Here is a 12554-nt window from a genome sequence, read left to right as displayed (position 1 = left end):
AGCAGGTACGGTAGATGTGACGCCCTCACGGCCTCCTCTAGATACGGATGCATCCTCCCTTATTCCCAGGACGGCGGACCCCAGGACCAACTGAAAAAGTGAGTGGACCTTGGGTCTGATGGGAGGCCCTCTTGTCTCCATGGTGGGGCATTTGGGGGCTGAGGTGGGCACGGGGGCGCAGAAACCTGGCTCCCACACATCTTGTGATTCCCGCTGGAGGGCTGAGGTCTGGGGTCCTCTCCTGCAGGAGGAAAGGAGTCAGAGAGCTGTGGATGGGGTTCCGGGTCCCAGGGAACAGAGGGGAGGCTGGAGACTAAGAGCCGGCCCTAGAGAGAAGCCGTCCCCCCCACAGCCCATCCCAGCCCTGCCCAGCCCCGCCCCAGTCTGGGCACCCAGGACAGGAGACGTGGGAGCCACCTACTCACACATCGGCCCCACCTCAGTCCTCTAAGCTGCACTGTTCCCAAGAATAGTGTCAGAGGGAAGACGAGACCCACGTGTGGTCACAGAGAAAAGGGCAACACATGGTGCATGAGCTGTGGGTGAGGTGCCACAAGGGCCCTATGAAGGCTGGCAGGAGGACATACTCTGCGTGTTCTCTCCTTCCTCTCATTTCTGCAGCACCTACTGTGTGCCAGTTGTGCCCTTGTAGAGCTTATGTTCCAATGGGGAGGGGCTGGGAGATAGCAGGAGTGTGCCAGGCTTCCCCAAGTAAAGAGAGGTCGTCACACCATTGATGGGGGGCTCCGTCTCCTGGAGACACTGCCAACCCCTGCTTAGACAGCCAAGTGAGGATGGGCTCAGGCTCACTGGCCTCTGGATGGGCAGGGATGGGCCCAGAGCCCAGCCCCCGCAGGGGTGCCATGGGAGGGCCACATGGAGGGAGAGGCCAGGCCTCTGACTCTGCTGTCTGCCTGCCTACCCCCAGTGCCATCTCCTCCATCCTGGGCACCTGGCTGGACCAGTACTCAGAGGACTTCTGCCAGCCTCCAGACTTTCCCTGTCTCAAGCAGCTGGTGGCCTATGTGCAGCTCAACATGCCCGGCTCCGATCTGGAGCGCCGTGCCCACCTCCTCCTGGCTCAGCTGGAGCACACAGAACTCACTGAAGCAGAGCTGGAAGGTGAGGAGAATGGGGGGGCAGGTGACTTATGGGGTGGGATCAGGGACACACAGGGAGGAGCCCTCAGAGGCTGGTGTTGGGCCAGGAGCAAAAACTGACCCCAGCCCAACATCTGGTGGACTGCATTTATGGAAAACGTCCTGGGCTGAGACTTCTCTAGAAGGCAGTGGAATGAGAATGTTTTGTCTTGGAAAGGCAGGTATGTGGCTGAACTTTTGTCTTCTTGCAGCTCTATCACCAGCTCCAGCTCCAGATCTAAAGACAACACCAGAGCCAGAGCCAACTCTAGCACCAGCTCTAGTGCCCAGTCCAGCGCCAGCTCTAGAACTAGAGCCAGAGCCAGCCCCAGAGCCAGAGCCAGCTCCAGAGCCAGTGCCAGTGCCAGCTCCAGAGCCAGTGCCAGTGCAAGCTCCAGAGCCAGAGCCAGAGCCAGTGCCAGCTCCAGAGTCGGCTCCAGCACCAGAGCTAGAGCTAGACTCTGCACCAGCTTCAACACCAACTCCAGAGCTGGAGTCGGCTCTGTCGCACACTCTAGAGCTCAAGCCAGCTCCAGCACCGGAGCCCTCCTGGCCTTCGCCTGTGGCTGCAGAGAATGGGCTGAGTGAGGAGAAGCCTCACCTCTTGGCGTTCCCCCCCGACCTGGTGGCAGAGCAGTTTACCCTGATGGATGCGGTGAGCTGCTTAACTCAGCACGGTGGGGGAGAGGTGCACCTTCCTCTGGCATCTGCTGCCCAGACCTGCTGTCCCTTGGTCCAGAGCCAATGTCCTGGCCCACATCCCAGCTCCATTATAAGCCATGTGACCTGGGCAAGCTTCTGAACCCTGAGATCTCAACTCCTCTCCAAACTGGAGATGGGACCTCCTCCCACCCCATCCCTCTGCACAGAGTGACTGAGGATTAAATGAGGTGGGACACTAGAAAGCGAGGTGGGCCTGGCCATTTAGTAGGGGAGGGAAGTTCCTTGAGGTGCAAACGGCTGCATGGGTCTCCTCCCATCTGCCCCGGAGGCCTTACCAGCCTCAGCACTTACTGGGTACCTAATGTGTACCAGAGTCCATGGCAGACACCAGGCCAAGCCTCTGGTTGTAGCACCCACGATGGGTGTGCATCTGGATAGGGACAGCCAGGTGACGGGGGCTGAAGGTGCCACCTGCTATGCCCATATAGGGACCACTCTCGTGCTCGGAGATAGTGAAAGTGGGCTGGTGAAAATGCCAAACTCGCTTTCCTGCCGTGTTTTGTCCTGGGTCCCTCATGTGCTGGGCACCCCCAGTAGGCAGGGAACAAAGCTCACAGAGACCCCCCTACAAGGCTCAAGCCACGTCCTCTGCTCCCTGACCCCAGTTCTGACCCAGACCCGTTTGGGACTGAGTGGGGACTGCATGCTGAGCTGGGGTGTGGCAGAGCCAGGTGACTGTCCCTTGCTCCCCAGGAGCTGTTCAAGAAAGTGGTGCCCTACCACTGCCTGGGTTCCATCTGGTCCCAACGGGACAAGAAGGGCAAGGAGCACCTGGCCCCCACCGTGCGTGCCACTGTCACCCAGTTCAACAAAGTGGCCAACTGCGTCATCACCACCTGCCTGGGAGACCGGAGTGTGACAGCCCGAGATAGGGCCAGGGTGGTGGAACACTGGATCGAGGTGGCCAGGGTATGCTTTGGGGGGCCGGGGAACCCCTTCTTCACCTTTTCCCACTCCCAGGGCTGTGGTCTGTGGTCTAAGCCCCTACAGGCACCCGGCCCTTCTGTTTCCGGGGCCCGCAGTTCCCACTGCTGGGTGCTCACCTCCTCCTGAGGATCCTGCCTGGGTGGGGCTCAGAGCCTCCTCCCCGGGACTGCTTCCCACAGGGGCCCAGGGGTGCCCTTCAGGGCTCCCCAGGCATCTGTCTTATCCAGGAGGGGAGGTCGCAGCTGAGGCGGACTGACGCTGGCGCCCCCCTCACAGCCGTTCCCTCCTCTCACCAGGAGTGCCGGGTCCTCAAGAACTTCTCATCGCTCTACGCCATCCTCTCCGCCCTCCAGAGCAACTCGATCCACCGACTGAAGAAGACGTGGGAAGAAGTTTCCAGGTGCGCAGGACTCTGTAGCAGCTCCACAGTGTACCAGGGACCTCCCACGGGGCTGAGCCCTGCCCTCTTAGTGAGCCCCAGCCCTGCCAGGGCCCGTTGGTGGTTGGGTCTCTAAGTGTTCATTGGCCTTAGGCCAGCAGTTCTGCCTCAGGACTCAGTTTCCCGTCCTGTCAGGTACTGATATAGCCACATTGGAGGTTTTCATGTGTTTACTTCAGAGCCACACAACTCTTTATCCACATGAAGTCAAAACTAGTCACAACAGAGCTGCTCAGTAGAGATGGGAATGGGGACCCAGTGGCCAACCTGAGACACCCCCCTCCCCAGACTCACGGAGCCCTTAGGATCCAGCAGAGCCCTGTTTGAAAACCACTTGCCCCTGCAATTTGGGTCTTTGGTTCTAAATTAAAATGGATTTGTGATCACAGTTCTCCCCGCCATTCCCAATTTCTCCTTCCTCCCCTAGGGACAGCTTCCGGATCTTTCAGAAGCTGTCGGAGATTTTCTCGGATGAGAACAACTACTCGCTGAGCAGAGAGCTGCTCATCAAGGTAAGGGGTGGGGCTGAGTTTCTCAGTGGAAGTTTCTTTGAAAAATTCCAGGCCTGTCTTGTCTGGACTTTGGGGAGAGAAGGCGCTGTTTGGTCCATGGGCAGAGACCCCAGGAAGGAGAAGGGCTGGGGACAGCTGGGCTTTTCTAGGAGGGGTGGGCGAGCTGGGAGGATTAGCAGCTCTGTTTCCATGCTGGTTCCTCTCCCTGGCACTCCAGCTCCCTCCAGGCTGGGGGTGGGTGGAGTCAGGCGTGGGCATCACTTCCTTTCCAAACCAGCCCCGCCTGTCTCCACGAAGCCAGGTCCCTGCCGCTCCTTCTGTCTTCACTCACCTCCAAGAGGAGGACACTCACCTGTCCAGGGACAGAGGCCGCCCAGCTGTGGGTCCAAAGGACCAGACAAAACTGGGTGCATGTGGGGGTAAAGGGCAAGGGGAGGTAGGCCTCACTGACCCCATCCTTAACCCTGGCAGGAGGGGACCTCCAAGTTTGCCACCCTTGAGATGAACCCCAAGAGAGCCCAAAAGCGACCCAAGGAGACGGTGAGTGTGCCTGAGGTCACGGAGAAGCAAGGGGGCTGCCCTCCCGAGTCCTCCCTCCTGCTGCCATAGTGTCTGGCATGCCCCTTAGACCTGACCTCAGGGCTGTGCCCTGACAGCGGGTGGCTTGGGGGGACTAATTACAGCCACCAGAGTAAGAGCCTGGAAGAGCCGGGCTGGGAGGGGTGGGGGTGGAGACTTGGGTTGGGGGTTGGTCAGAGACCATAGAACCTTGGGGATTTGCCAAATACCAGGCATGGAAGGTGACCTGAGAGAATTTGGGGTTCATGGACACTAGGAGGAGGATTAGTACCTAGAGGTCCCCAGGCTGCTCCAAGTGGGAGGCCTGGGGTGGGGGCTCAGGGCTAAGGCTGAGGGGTTTTCAGGGGAGCAGGCTTGGGCCCCACTTACCACCTCCCACCACAATGTCACAGGGCGTCATCCAGGGCACCATCCCCTATCTGGGCACGTTTCTCACCGACCTGGTGATGCTGGACACCGCAATGAAGGACTATCTGTATGTGAGTGAGCCGGGGGCTGGGGGGGCAGGGCGGGGCTCCTGACGCTGAGAGGAGAGCGCCCAGCACCGAGCCCGAGCTCTCAGCAGGGCATGCCTCATCTCATGAGAGACCCCAGCCCCTGTGTGTCGGGGCACCTCCCTGTCCCGACACACCAATGAGGAAACAGCTTGCTGTCTGGCTGGTGGGGCTCAGAGCTGCAGGAGGGTTTGGCCAAGCTGGACACAGCCCTTTCCTCAGGCAGTGGCCATGGGCAAGAGAGAGGCCAGACCCTCCAAGGTGAGGCTTGTGGTGGCCAAGCTGGGCCTTCTTGCCCAAGGCCTCAGTCTCTCCATCTGCCCTCCCCTGCCCCAGAGCCCAGGACCCACCCAAGTTCCAGATGTGCATGCCCTGCCCCCTGGTGTGTGCTCTCGGTAGTGCAGCCTGAACGGTGATGGCTAGTAATGGGGCAAGGGGATACCTTCTGATGGACGTTGTCTGTCTGCCTTTCAGGGGAAATTAATCAACTTCGAGAAGAGGAGGAAGGTGAGCAGCCACAGCCCTCACTTGGCGGGGATGGAAATCAGAGATCCCCCCGGTAGAACGCTCTTGGCCCCATCTCCTTCCTGTTATATTTATGGGGAGTGTTGGATGCAGATGGGGAAACCTCTCCCACTAGAGGGTGGGGCAGAGGTCAGAATTAAGGACAACTTCCTGGGAGGGACTGTTTGAAGCCAGCTCTGAGAATCGGGTGAGGCCTAGGTCGGAGCAGGGAAGACAGAGGACCCAGAGACTGGCCCCTGTCCCACCCAGGCCCCGCCCAGCACCCCCACCCAGGCCACCATGTCCTGTCCTTCCCTGTGGCCCCAGGAATTCGAAGTGATCGCCCAGATCAAGCTGCTGCAGTCAGCCTGCAACAATTACAGCCTCGAGCCGGAGCAGCACTTTGGGGCCTGGTTCCGGGCCATGGAGAGGCTCAGCGAGACTGAGAGGTGAGGCGGGGGCAGGACTCGGGCACATCACAGGTGGGCTGTTCCTGGAGCCAGCTCTGGAGAGCCTGTGGTGTGGGCTCTTGGTCACCATCCGACCTGCCGCCTGGTGAGACGTCAGGCTCTGGGAGGCGCTAGGAGGGAGACCCGAGTGTGGCTCCCAGGAGCCTCACAGCTGTCGCTCTGTCCTGTAGCTACAACCTGTCGTGTGAGCTGGAACCCCCCTCCGAGTCGGCCAGCAACACCTTGAAGGCCAAGAAGAACACAGCCATCGTCAAGCGCTGGAGCGAGTGAGTGCCCGGCGGGCAGGGGACGGCTTCCGCAGGACTCAGGACGGCTGAGCGTGGGCTAGGGGAGGCCAACGGCTGGCACTGGGATCTTGCTCCTCTGCTGACCAGCTCTGTGACCAGGAAGTTGTCTCACCTCTCCTGGCCTCAGTTTCCTCCTCTGTGAAATGGGGCGATGCTAAATGATCGCCCCCATGGCAGGGACAAAGGGGTATTGCTGATTGACCGAGCACTTGGCACAGTGCGTGGAGCAGCGTGCAGGAGGGTGGGCGTGGGCTGTGTGCCATGGGAGCCCTCCCCCAAGTAACCCAGCCCTTCGTCCAGCCGCCAGGCCCCCAGCACGGAGCTGAGTACCAGCGGCAGCTCCCACTCCAAGTCCTGTGACCAGCTCAGGTGTGGCCCCTACCTCAGCAGCGGGGACATCGCAGACGCGCTCAGTGTGCACTCGGCCGGCTCGTCCAGCTCCGACGTGGAGGAGATCAACATGAGCTTTGTCCCGGAGTCCCCAGATGGCCAGGAAAAGAAGGTGACTGACCCCCTTCTCTCTGACAGCCCTCCCCCAGCCCCTTCATTCTCGGTTCCCCACTCCATACGCATAAAAGCAGCCAGGAGGCCCCAGCTCCTGAACAGAGCCCTTAGAAGCCCCCAGAGCTGGACCCCAGCCCGGGAGCCCTGCAGGGCTTGGGGCATCTGCTGATTGAGCCATCCCCGCAGTTCTGGGAGTCAACCTCCCCGTGGTCCCCAGAGACGTCCGGCGTCAGCTCGGCCTCCAGCACCTCGTCCTCCTCAGCCTGTACCACGCCTGTGGCCAGCGCCCGCACACACAAGCGCTCGGTCTCGGGGGTCAGCAGCTACAGCGCGTCTCTGCCGCTCTACAACCAGCAGGTGGGCGACTCCTGCATCATCCGGGTCAGCCTGGACGTGGACAACGGCAACTTGTACAAGAGCATCCTGGTGAGTGGGGTGGGTGGCGGTCCCCTCCGTCTGCCAGGCAGCAGGCACATACTGGATGCCATGGGCCATCCTGCCCTCGAGCCACCTTCTGGTGGGCCGGCAAGGACAGAAATAACCAAGCCAGTGCTCAGTAGTGACCAGTGCCAAGGGCAGCAGGCCTTGGTGACATCACAGCCAGGGAGGGCCACACTGATCAGGGGCCTGCGGGGGGAGCACCGGCCAGTGTCCCGAAGAGGGGGTGTGCCTGGCGGTTGGAGGAGCAGCACGTAGGCCCGAGGTGAAGGGGCAGGGGGAATAGTTGGGGTCAGGGACGTGTTGGGGGCCTGGATCTTGTCAGAGGGAGCCGGGAGTCCCTGGACATCGGAGCAGAGGAGGGGCAGCAGTGACTTGTGACTGTCACCTTTTCCGGAGGGGCTGGGCTGGTACTGGGGGATGCAGGCAGGCAGGTTTGGACACTGCTGTTGCAATCCAGGCAGAGGACACTGGCTGCACAGGAATGGTGGCCGTGGAGGTGCCCCCGGTGTCAGACACTGAGTATAATTTGAAGGTTGAGATCAAAACAGCAGGATTTGCCCACAGACTGTGTGTGTGGAGGGGCCCTTCCCATGCTCCAGAACTTGGGCTGCAGATGAGCCATTTGCCGCCCCCCACCCCCGCCATACTCCACACCTGGGTCAGGTGTCCTGTGACACAGTCACCGTATGACCCTGTGTCTGAGGCCTGCCTGTGCTTCTGCCCTTAGTGTGGAGGCAGCCGGGGTTGGCCTCTGCTGACCACCACTGCAGCCTCCAATCCAGTGCCGGCCTGGCACATAGGCAGCCCTGGGGTGCCCAGTGGCTCTCGCCTCCAGGGCTGTGTCCCCCAGACTCGTCGATACCGTTGTCCTGGATGCGGCAGGGTCAAGGGAAGCAGCCCCCAGGGGCAGGTGGTTTCCCCAGGTGGTGTGGGGGGTGCTGGCAAGCTTATAGGAGAGTAGGGGTAGGAATGATTGGGAAATGCCCCTCATCATTGCACAGAGGTGTCCCCGGGAGGCAGGAGAAGGTGGTGAGACCCCCACAGACCCAGCACCCCACTAGAGGCTGTGAGCCCTGTGTGCAGTGCCAAGGCAGCTCCGAGGGCCCCTGGGAGCTATTCTGGGACCATTGCCCTCATGGCCTGTCCCCTGCTGTGATCCAGGTGACCAGCCAAGACAAGGCTCCGGCTGTCATCCGCAAAGCCATGGACAAACACAACCTGGACGGCGATGAGCCAGAACAGTACGAGCTGGTGCAGGTTATTTCAGATGAGCGAAGTAAGCTGGGGCCAGGGCTGGGCTGTGGCGGGAGGCGTAGCCCTGGGCCCAGGCCCAGCCCCACATCCCAGATCACGGGCAGCAGGGTGGGCGCGGCCTCTGTGCGCACACTGACCAGCCTCTGGACAGCCCTGGACACCCCACTGTCTCCTCACCACCACCCCGGGCTGCTGGGCCTGCCACATGCCTTTCCCTGGGCATGAATCTGGTTCAACGCTGGCATCATTAAGGAGTGAGGAAAAAAGGCTTTTTCCTGGGACAAGGCAGCAGGTTGGCCCATCCCACCGGCTGTTCAAAGGGGCATTTCCTAGCTAAGATGGGAGACGTGTGCTGTAGAAAGAATCATGACTGCCGTGGACTGAAGCAGCAAATAGGTTAAAACCCACACTCATGTGACACTGAATTAGTCCGTTCTGGCTGCTGTAACAAAACACACAGACTGAGTGGCCTATAAATGACAGACATTTATTTCTCACTGTTCTGAAGGCTAAAAGTCCAAGGTCAGGGTGCATCGTGGTCAGGTGAGGGCCCGCTTCTAGGTCACACTGTCTACTTCCGCTTGTGTTCTCAGGGAAAGCGGGTCGGGAGCTCTCGGGGGCCTCTTTGTAGGGGTGCCATCCACCCCCAGGGCCTCATCATCTCCCAAAAGGCCCCACCTCCTAATCCTATCACCTTGAGGGGTTAGAATTTCACCCTGAATTTGGGAGGACGCCAACATCCAGCCCACAGCAGAGGCTACTAGGGGTCATCGCAGTATTGTAAACACTGGGAAAAGGGGTCTTTTTAGCAGAGTCGGGGCCGGGTAGCTGGAGCTCAGAGGCCTGGGCACGTTCCTTAGGTCCTCTGTGCCCGTGTTCCCACGATGGAGAGAGAGTGGCCAGTGAGTTTATATGTACAGCATGTGAGCGTGCCCTAAGGTTAACTAAATATTGTCATGACTATTTCCTTTTCCACGAGCTGCTTGCCCACACCCCGCCGTGAGGCCAGACAATTAGTGATGATGCCACGATCCCTAGAAATTGTGTTCTAAATCCTCTCTCACCTTCTGGCACCATTTTGGTGGAGTGGGCAGGATAGGTAGGGCCGCCCCCGTACAGAAAAGGAAGACTGAGGCCCAGATAGGTTAAGGACCTAGAGTAAGAGCCGCGCAGTGGACGCAGGGGCATACATTCCTGCCCGGCAGTGGGGCACCGCGGGCTCAAGGCCGGAGCAGACAAGTGGAAAGCAGGAGCCAAAGTAAGGACCTGCGGGGTGCCTGGGCCCAGGCGGCCTGGAGGCCTGCCCTTCTCTGGGCCCCGGAGCCCTTGTCCTGAGTAGGGCAGCATTCCGGAGAGGTGGTCAGGCTCTAGAAAACCTACTGGAGCTTGCGGTCCTGATCAGCAAAGGTAGCGGTGGGAGGGGGACGCCAGGGGCAGGACGGATGACCCTTTGCCAACTCCACACTGAGGTGGGACTCTTGGGGTCAGAATCCTTTTTAAACGAGAGTTAGGTGTCATCGGGACCTCAGCAGAGTCTGCCCTTGGACCAGTGTCATTAATTGGGGACCTCGGTCGTCTTGGGATTGGGTTGGGGGGGTCTCAGGGCTCTGGCTCAGGCCTGCCATCATGGGGGCTCTCAAGTGGTGGAGTGTCCTGTGGGGCCCCCATGGCCCACTGAGCGTCCCTCTCCCCCTCCCCCACCAGAGCTGAAGATCCCTGATAACGCCAACGTGTTCTACGCCATGAACTCTACTGCCAACTATGACTTTGTCCTAAAGAAACGGACCTTCACCAAGGGGGCAAAGGTCAGGCATGGAGCCAGTTCAACCCTCCCCCGCATGAAGCAGAAGGGACTTAAGATTGCCAAGGGCATCTTCTAGCTGGTCCTTGGTGCTAGCCAGCCACAGGACTGCCCTTTCCAGGGTCGGGCTGGCCGGGCAACTAAGCACTTGCAGACTACAGTGGCCCGGGCCAGGCGGGCACCTTCTGCCCAACCTGTGAGCCCAGGCTGCCCCCAGACTGCAGTTTCACCCTGAACTTCTCCTGCTGCCGGGATTGACGCCTGCTGGTCGTAGGCTGACCTGGCCTCCTGTGGACCACTCGCTGCCTTAGGTGCCTTCTGCTCTCTGGAACCAGAGGACTAGCTGACTTTGCCAAGGAGCGCTGCCAGTGGGTGTGGAGCCCTGCATGCCACCAGGCACTGCCTTCTGTGCACGTCCCTTATACCTTCCAGGGGTGGGTCACTGCCACTTGTGCCCATGGGCACCCCAGGGCATCCACTCATCCACTGGGTCTGACCACTGCAGTTCTCTCCTCGTGCCCTCAGACACCGGCCGTGCCCTTCAGGAGGGTCCCGGCCCCTCCTCCCACCACTCTAGCCTTCCTCAGGCTGCACCAAAGATTCCATCATCAGGGCCAACGGAGAGTGAGCGAGTCTCGCCCATCCCCACCCCAGCCCTCCTTCGGGAGAGGAGAGAGAGACCATCTTCATGGACCTCACGCTTCACCCGGTGGGTGAGGATGGTCTCAGCCAAGTCCCATCAATGTCAAATCTCATGACACAGCAAGTGCCATTCACCACTGCATCCTGGCCACACGAGACCACACGAGACGGGGTTAGTGGGAAAGGAGGACTTGGGGGAGGGGGAGTGAATATTTGTATAAAAGGCAAAAACAAAAAATGTTTACCAGTTGGGGAGGGGCAATATTTATTTGTTGTAAATAGCAAATGCTAGACTTGAATATTATATTAAAACCCTGTTTCTACTATAGCCTGGGAATTGTGGTTTTGTTCTTTCATTTCCTGTGCTGACTCTCACATTCTGTGTACAAATAAGAAATCTGTCAGGGTTATCAGTGTATTTTCTTCAGGAGAAGCGAGAAGGGCCAGCTACCCCTCTCTGGTTCTGTATGGAAACACACAAGTCCCCCTTTTATAGAGCAGATGTTGACCTGGGTGTCATTCAGCTGGGTAGTGAGCTGTGACGGCTCCTCAGAACCCCTGGTATTAGAGCTTGGAGGTGCTTTCACAGGACTTAGCAACCACCTCTGCAATTTGGGTGTCTTTAAAAATAACATTTGTGACAAGATGGTGGAGTAAGAAGCTCCAGGGGTCAGCTCTCCATGGAAACAACCATTAAGCTGCGGGGTGGGGGTGGCGGGTGGAGAACTATCAGAATCAACAGATTTGGGACTCTGGAACCACCAGACACAACCACTGGGGAAGTGGGGGCTTGATGAACGGCCAGGCTGCTGCACTTGCACAGGTAAGGAAGTCTCTGCCAGGTCACACGCTGACCACAGAGACCAGAGGACAGACGCTTCAGTGACTGCACACGACAAGGAATACAGACTTGGTGAAAATAATTTGGAAAAGTCACTATAGAAATGGAAGGAGCCACTCCTGAGGAGGGGGAGAACCTGATTTCCAGAGTTACCACATTGTAATACCCAATATCCAGTTCCCAACAAATGACAAAGCTTACAAAGAAACAGGAAACGGGCTCATTCACAGGAAAACAAATTTGACGCATTCTCCCAGACATTGAAATTACTGATCGGGTCCCAACCGCAGGGCCTTTTGTTACTACCGACTTTATAGAAGTAAAAAGAATTGTAAGAGTACTAGGCACACTTATATGTCAACAACCTACATTGGAGTATTATTCCAGAGGAATGGAGTTCTGATCCATGTGACAACAGGGATGGACCCTGAAAACATGATTCCACTTTATAAGAAATAGCTAGAATAGGCAAACTGAGAAAGAAAGTAGACTAGATTATCGGGCAGGGGCAGAATAGAACAGTTATTGCTTCATGGGTACAAAGTTTCTGTTTGGGGTGATGAAAATGTTGGAAGTAGATAGTGGTAATGGTTGCACAACAGTCAATAGAATTAATGTCACTGGATTCATCAGCATATTTTGTGATATATATTTTACCCCAATGTTTTTATTTATTTACTTATTTTAATTTTTTATTGGGGAACAATGTGTTTTTCTAGGACCCATCAGCTCCAAGTCAAATCGTTGTTTTCAGTCTAGTTGTGGAGAGCACAGGGCACTGACCCACGTGGGAGTCGAACTGGTGACCTTGGTATTAAGACTACTGCGCTCTAACCACTGGGCAAACCAGCCGCCCCTACCCCAATGTTTTAAAAATAACATTTGCAAAGACCATTTCCTGACCCAGGATGGTGGCTGCCTTTCTACAGCTTTGGAGAAAGAGGGAACATTTTCTATTTGTCTTGTGGTTTCTGTTGACCACCAGTTAGGAATTTGT

The 12554-nt window shown here is 58.0% G+C and overlaps 1 protein-coding gene across 16 annotated transcripts in view; it reads left to right on the top strand.

The window, feature by feature from the left end:
- The window catches only part of RALGDS (ral guanine nucleotide dissociation stimulator), a 29910-nt gene extending 18866 nt beyond the window's left edge, over positions 1-11044 (top strand). For 3 of the 16 annotated variants that reach the window (XM_074331270.1, XM_074331263.1, XM_074331259.1), the window contains exons 4-18: positions 42-98; positions 929-1122; positions 1352-1794; positions 2556-2771; positions 3086-3189; positions 3656-3740; positions 4212-4280; positions 4712-4798; positions 5288-5320; positions 5588-5766; positions 5958-6053; positions 6375-6576; positions 6765-7004; positions 8181-8295; positions 9978-11044. In XM_074331270.1, coding sequence (XP_074187371.1) covers positions 42-98; positions 929-1122; positions 1352-1794; positions 2556-2771; positions 3086-3189; positions 3656-3740; positions 4212-4280; positions 4712-4798; positions 5288-5320; positions 5588-5766; positions 5958-6053; positions 6375-6576; positions 6765-7004; positions 8181-8295; positions 9978-10153 — 2296 coding nt within the window. In that variant the 3' untranslated portion in view covers positions 10154-11044. Of the gene's footprint in view, positions 1-2; positions 99-928; positions 1123-1351; positions 1795-2555; positions 2772-3085; positions 3190-3655; positions 3741-4211; positions 4281-4711; positions 4799-5287; positions 5321-5587; positions 5767-5957; positions 6054-6374; positions 6577-6764; positions 7005-8180; positions 8296-9977 lie in introns of all 16 variants that reach the window. The other 13 variants (XM_074331271.1, XM_074331265.1, XM_074331262.1 and 10 more) reach the window with 5 other exon arrangements.
- Positions 11045-12554: the final 1510 nt, after the last annotated feature.

The sequence above is a fragment of the Rhinolophus sinicus genome, linkage group LG04 (assembly GCF_036562045.2).
Source record: "Rhinolophus sinicus isolate RSC01 linkage group LG04, ASM3656204v1, whole genome shotgun sequence".
NCBI classification, from domain to species: Eukaryota; Metazoa; Chordata; class Mammalia; order Chiroptera; family Rhinolophidae; genus Rhinolophus; species Rhinolophus sinicus.
This window is presented reverse-complemented; position numbering and strand designations above follow the sequence as displayed.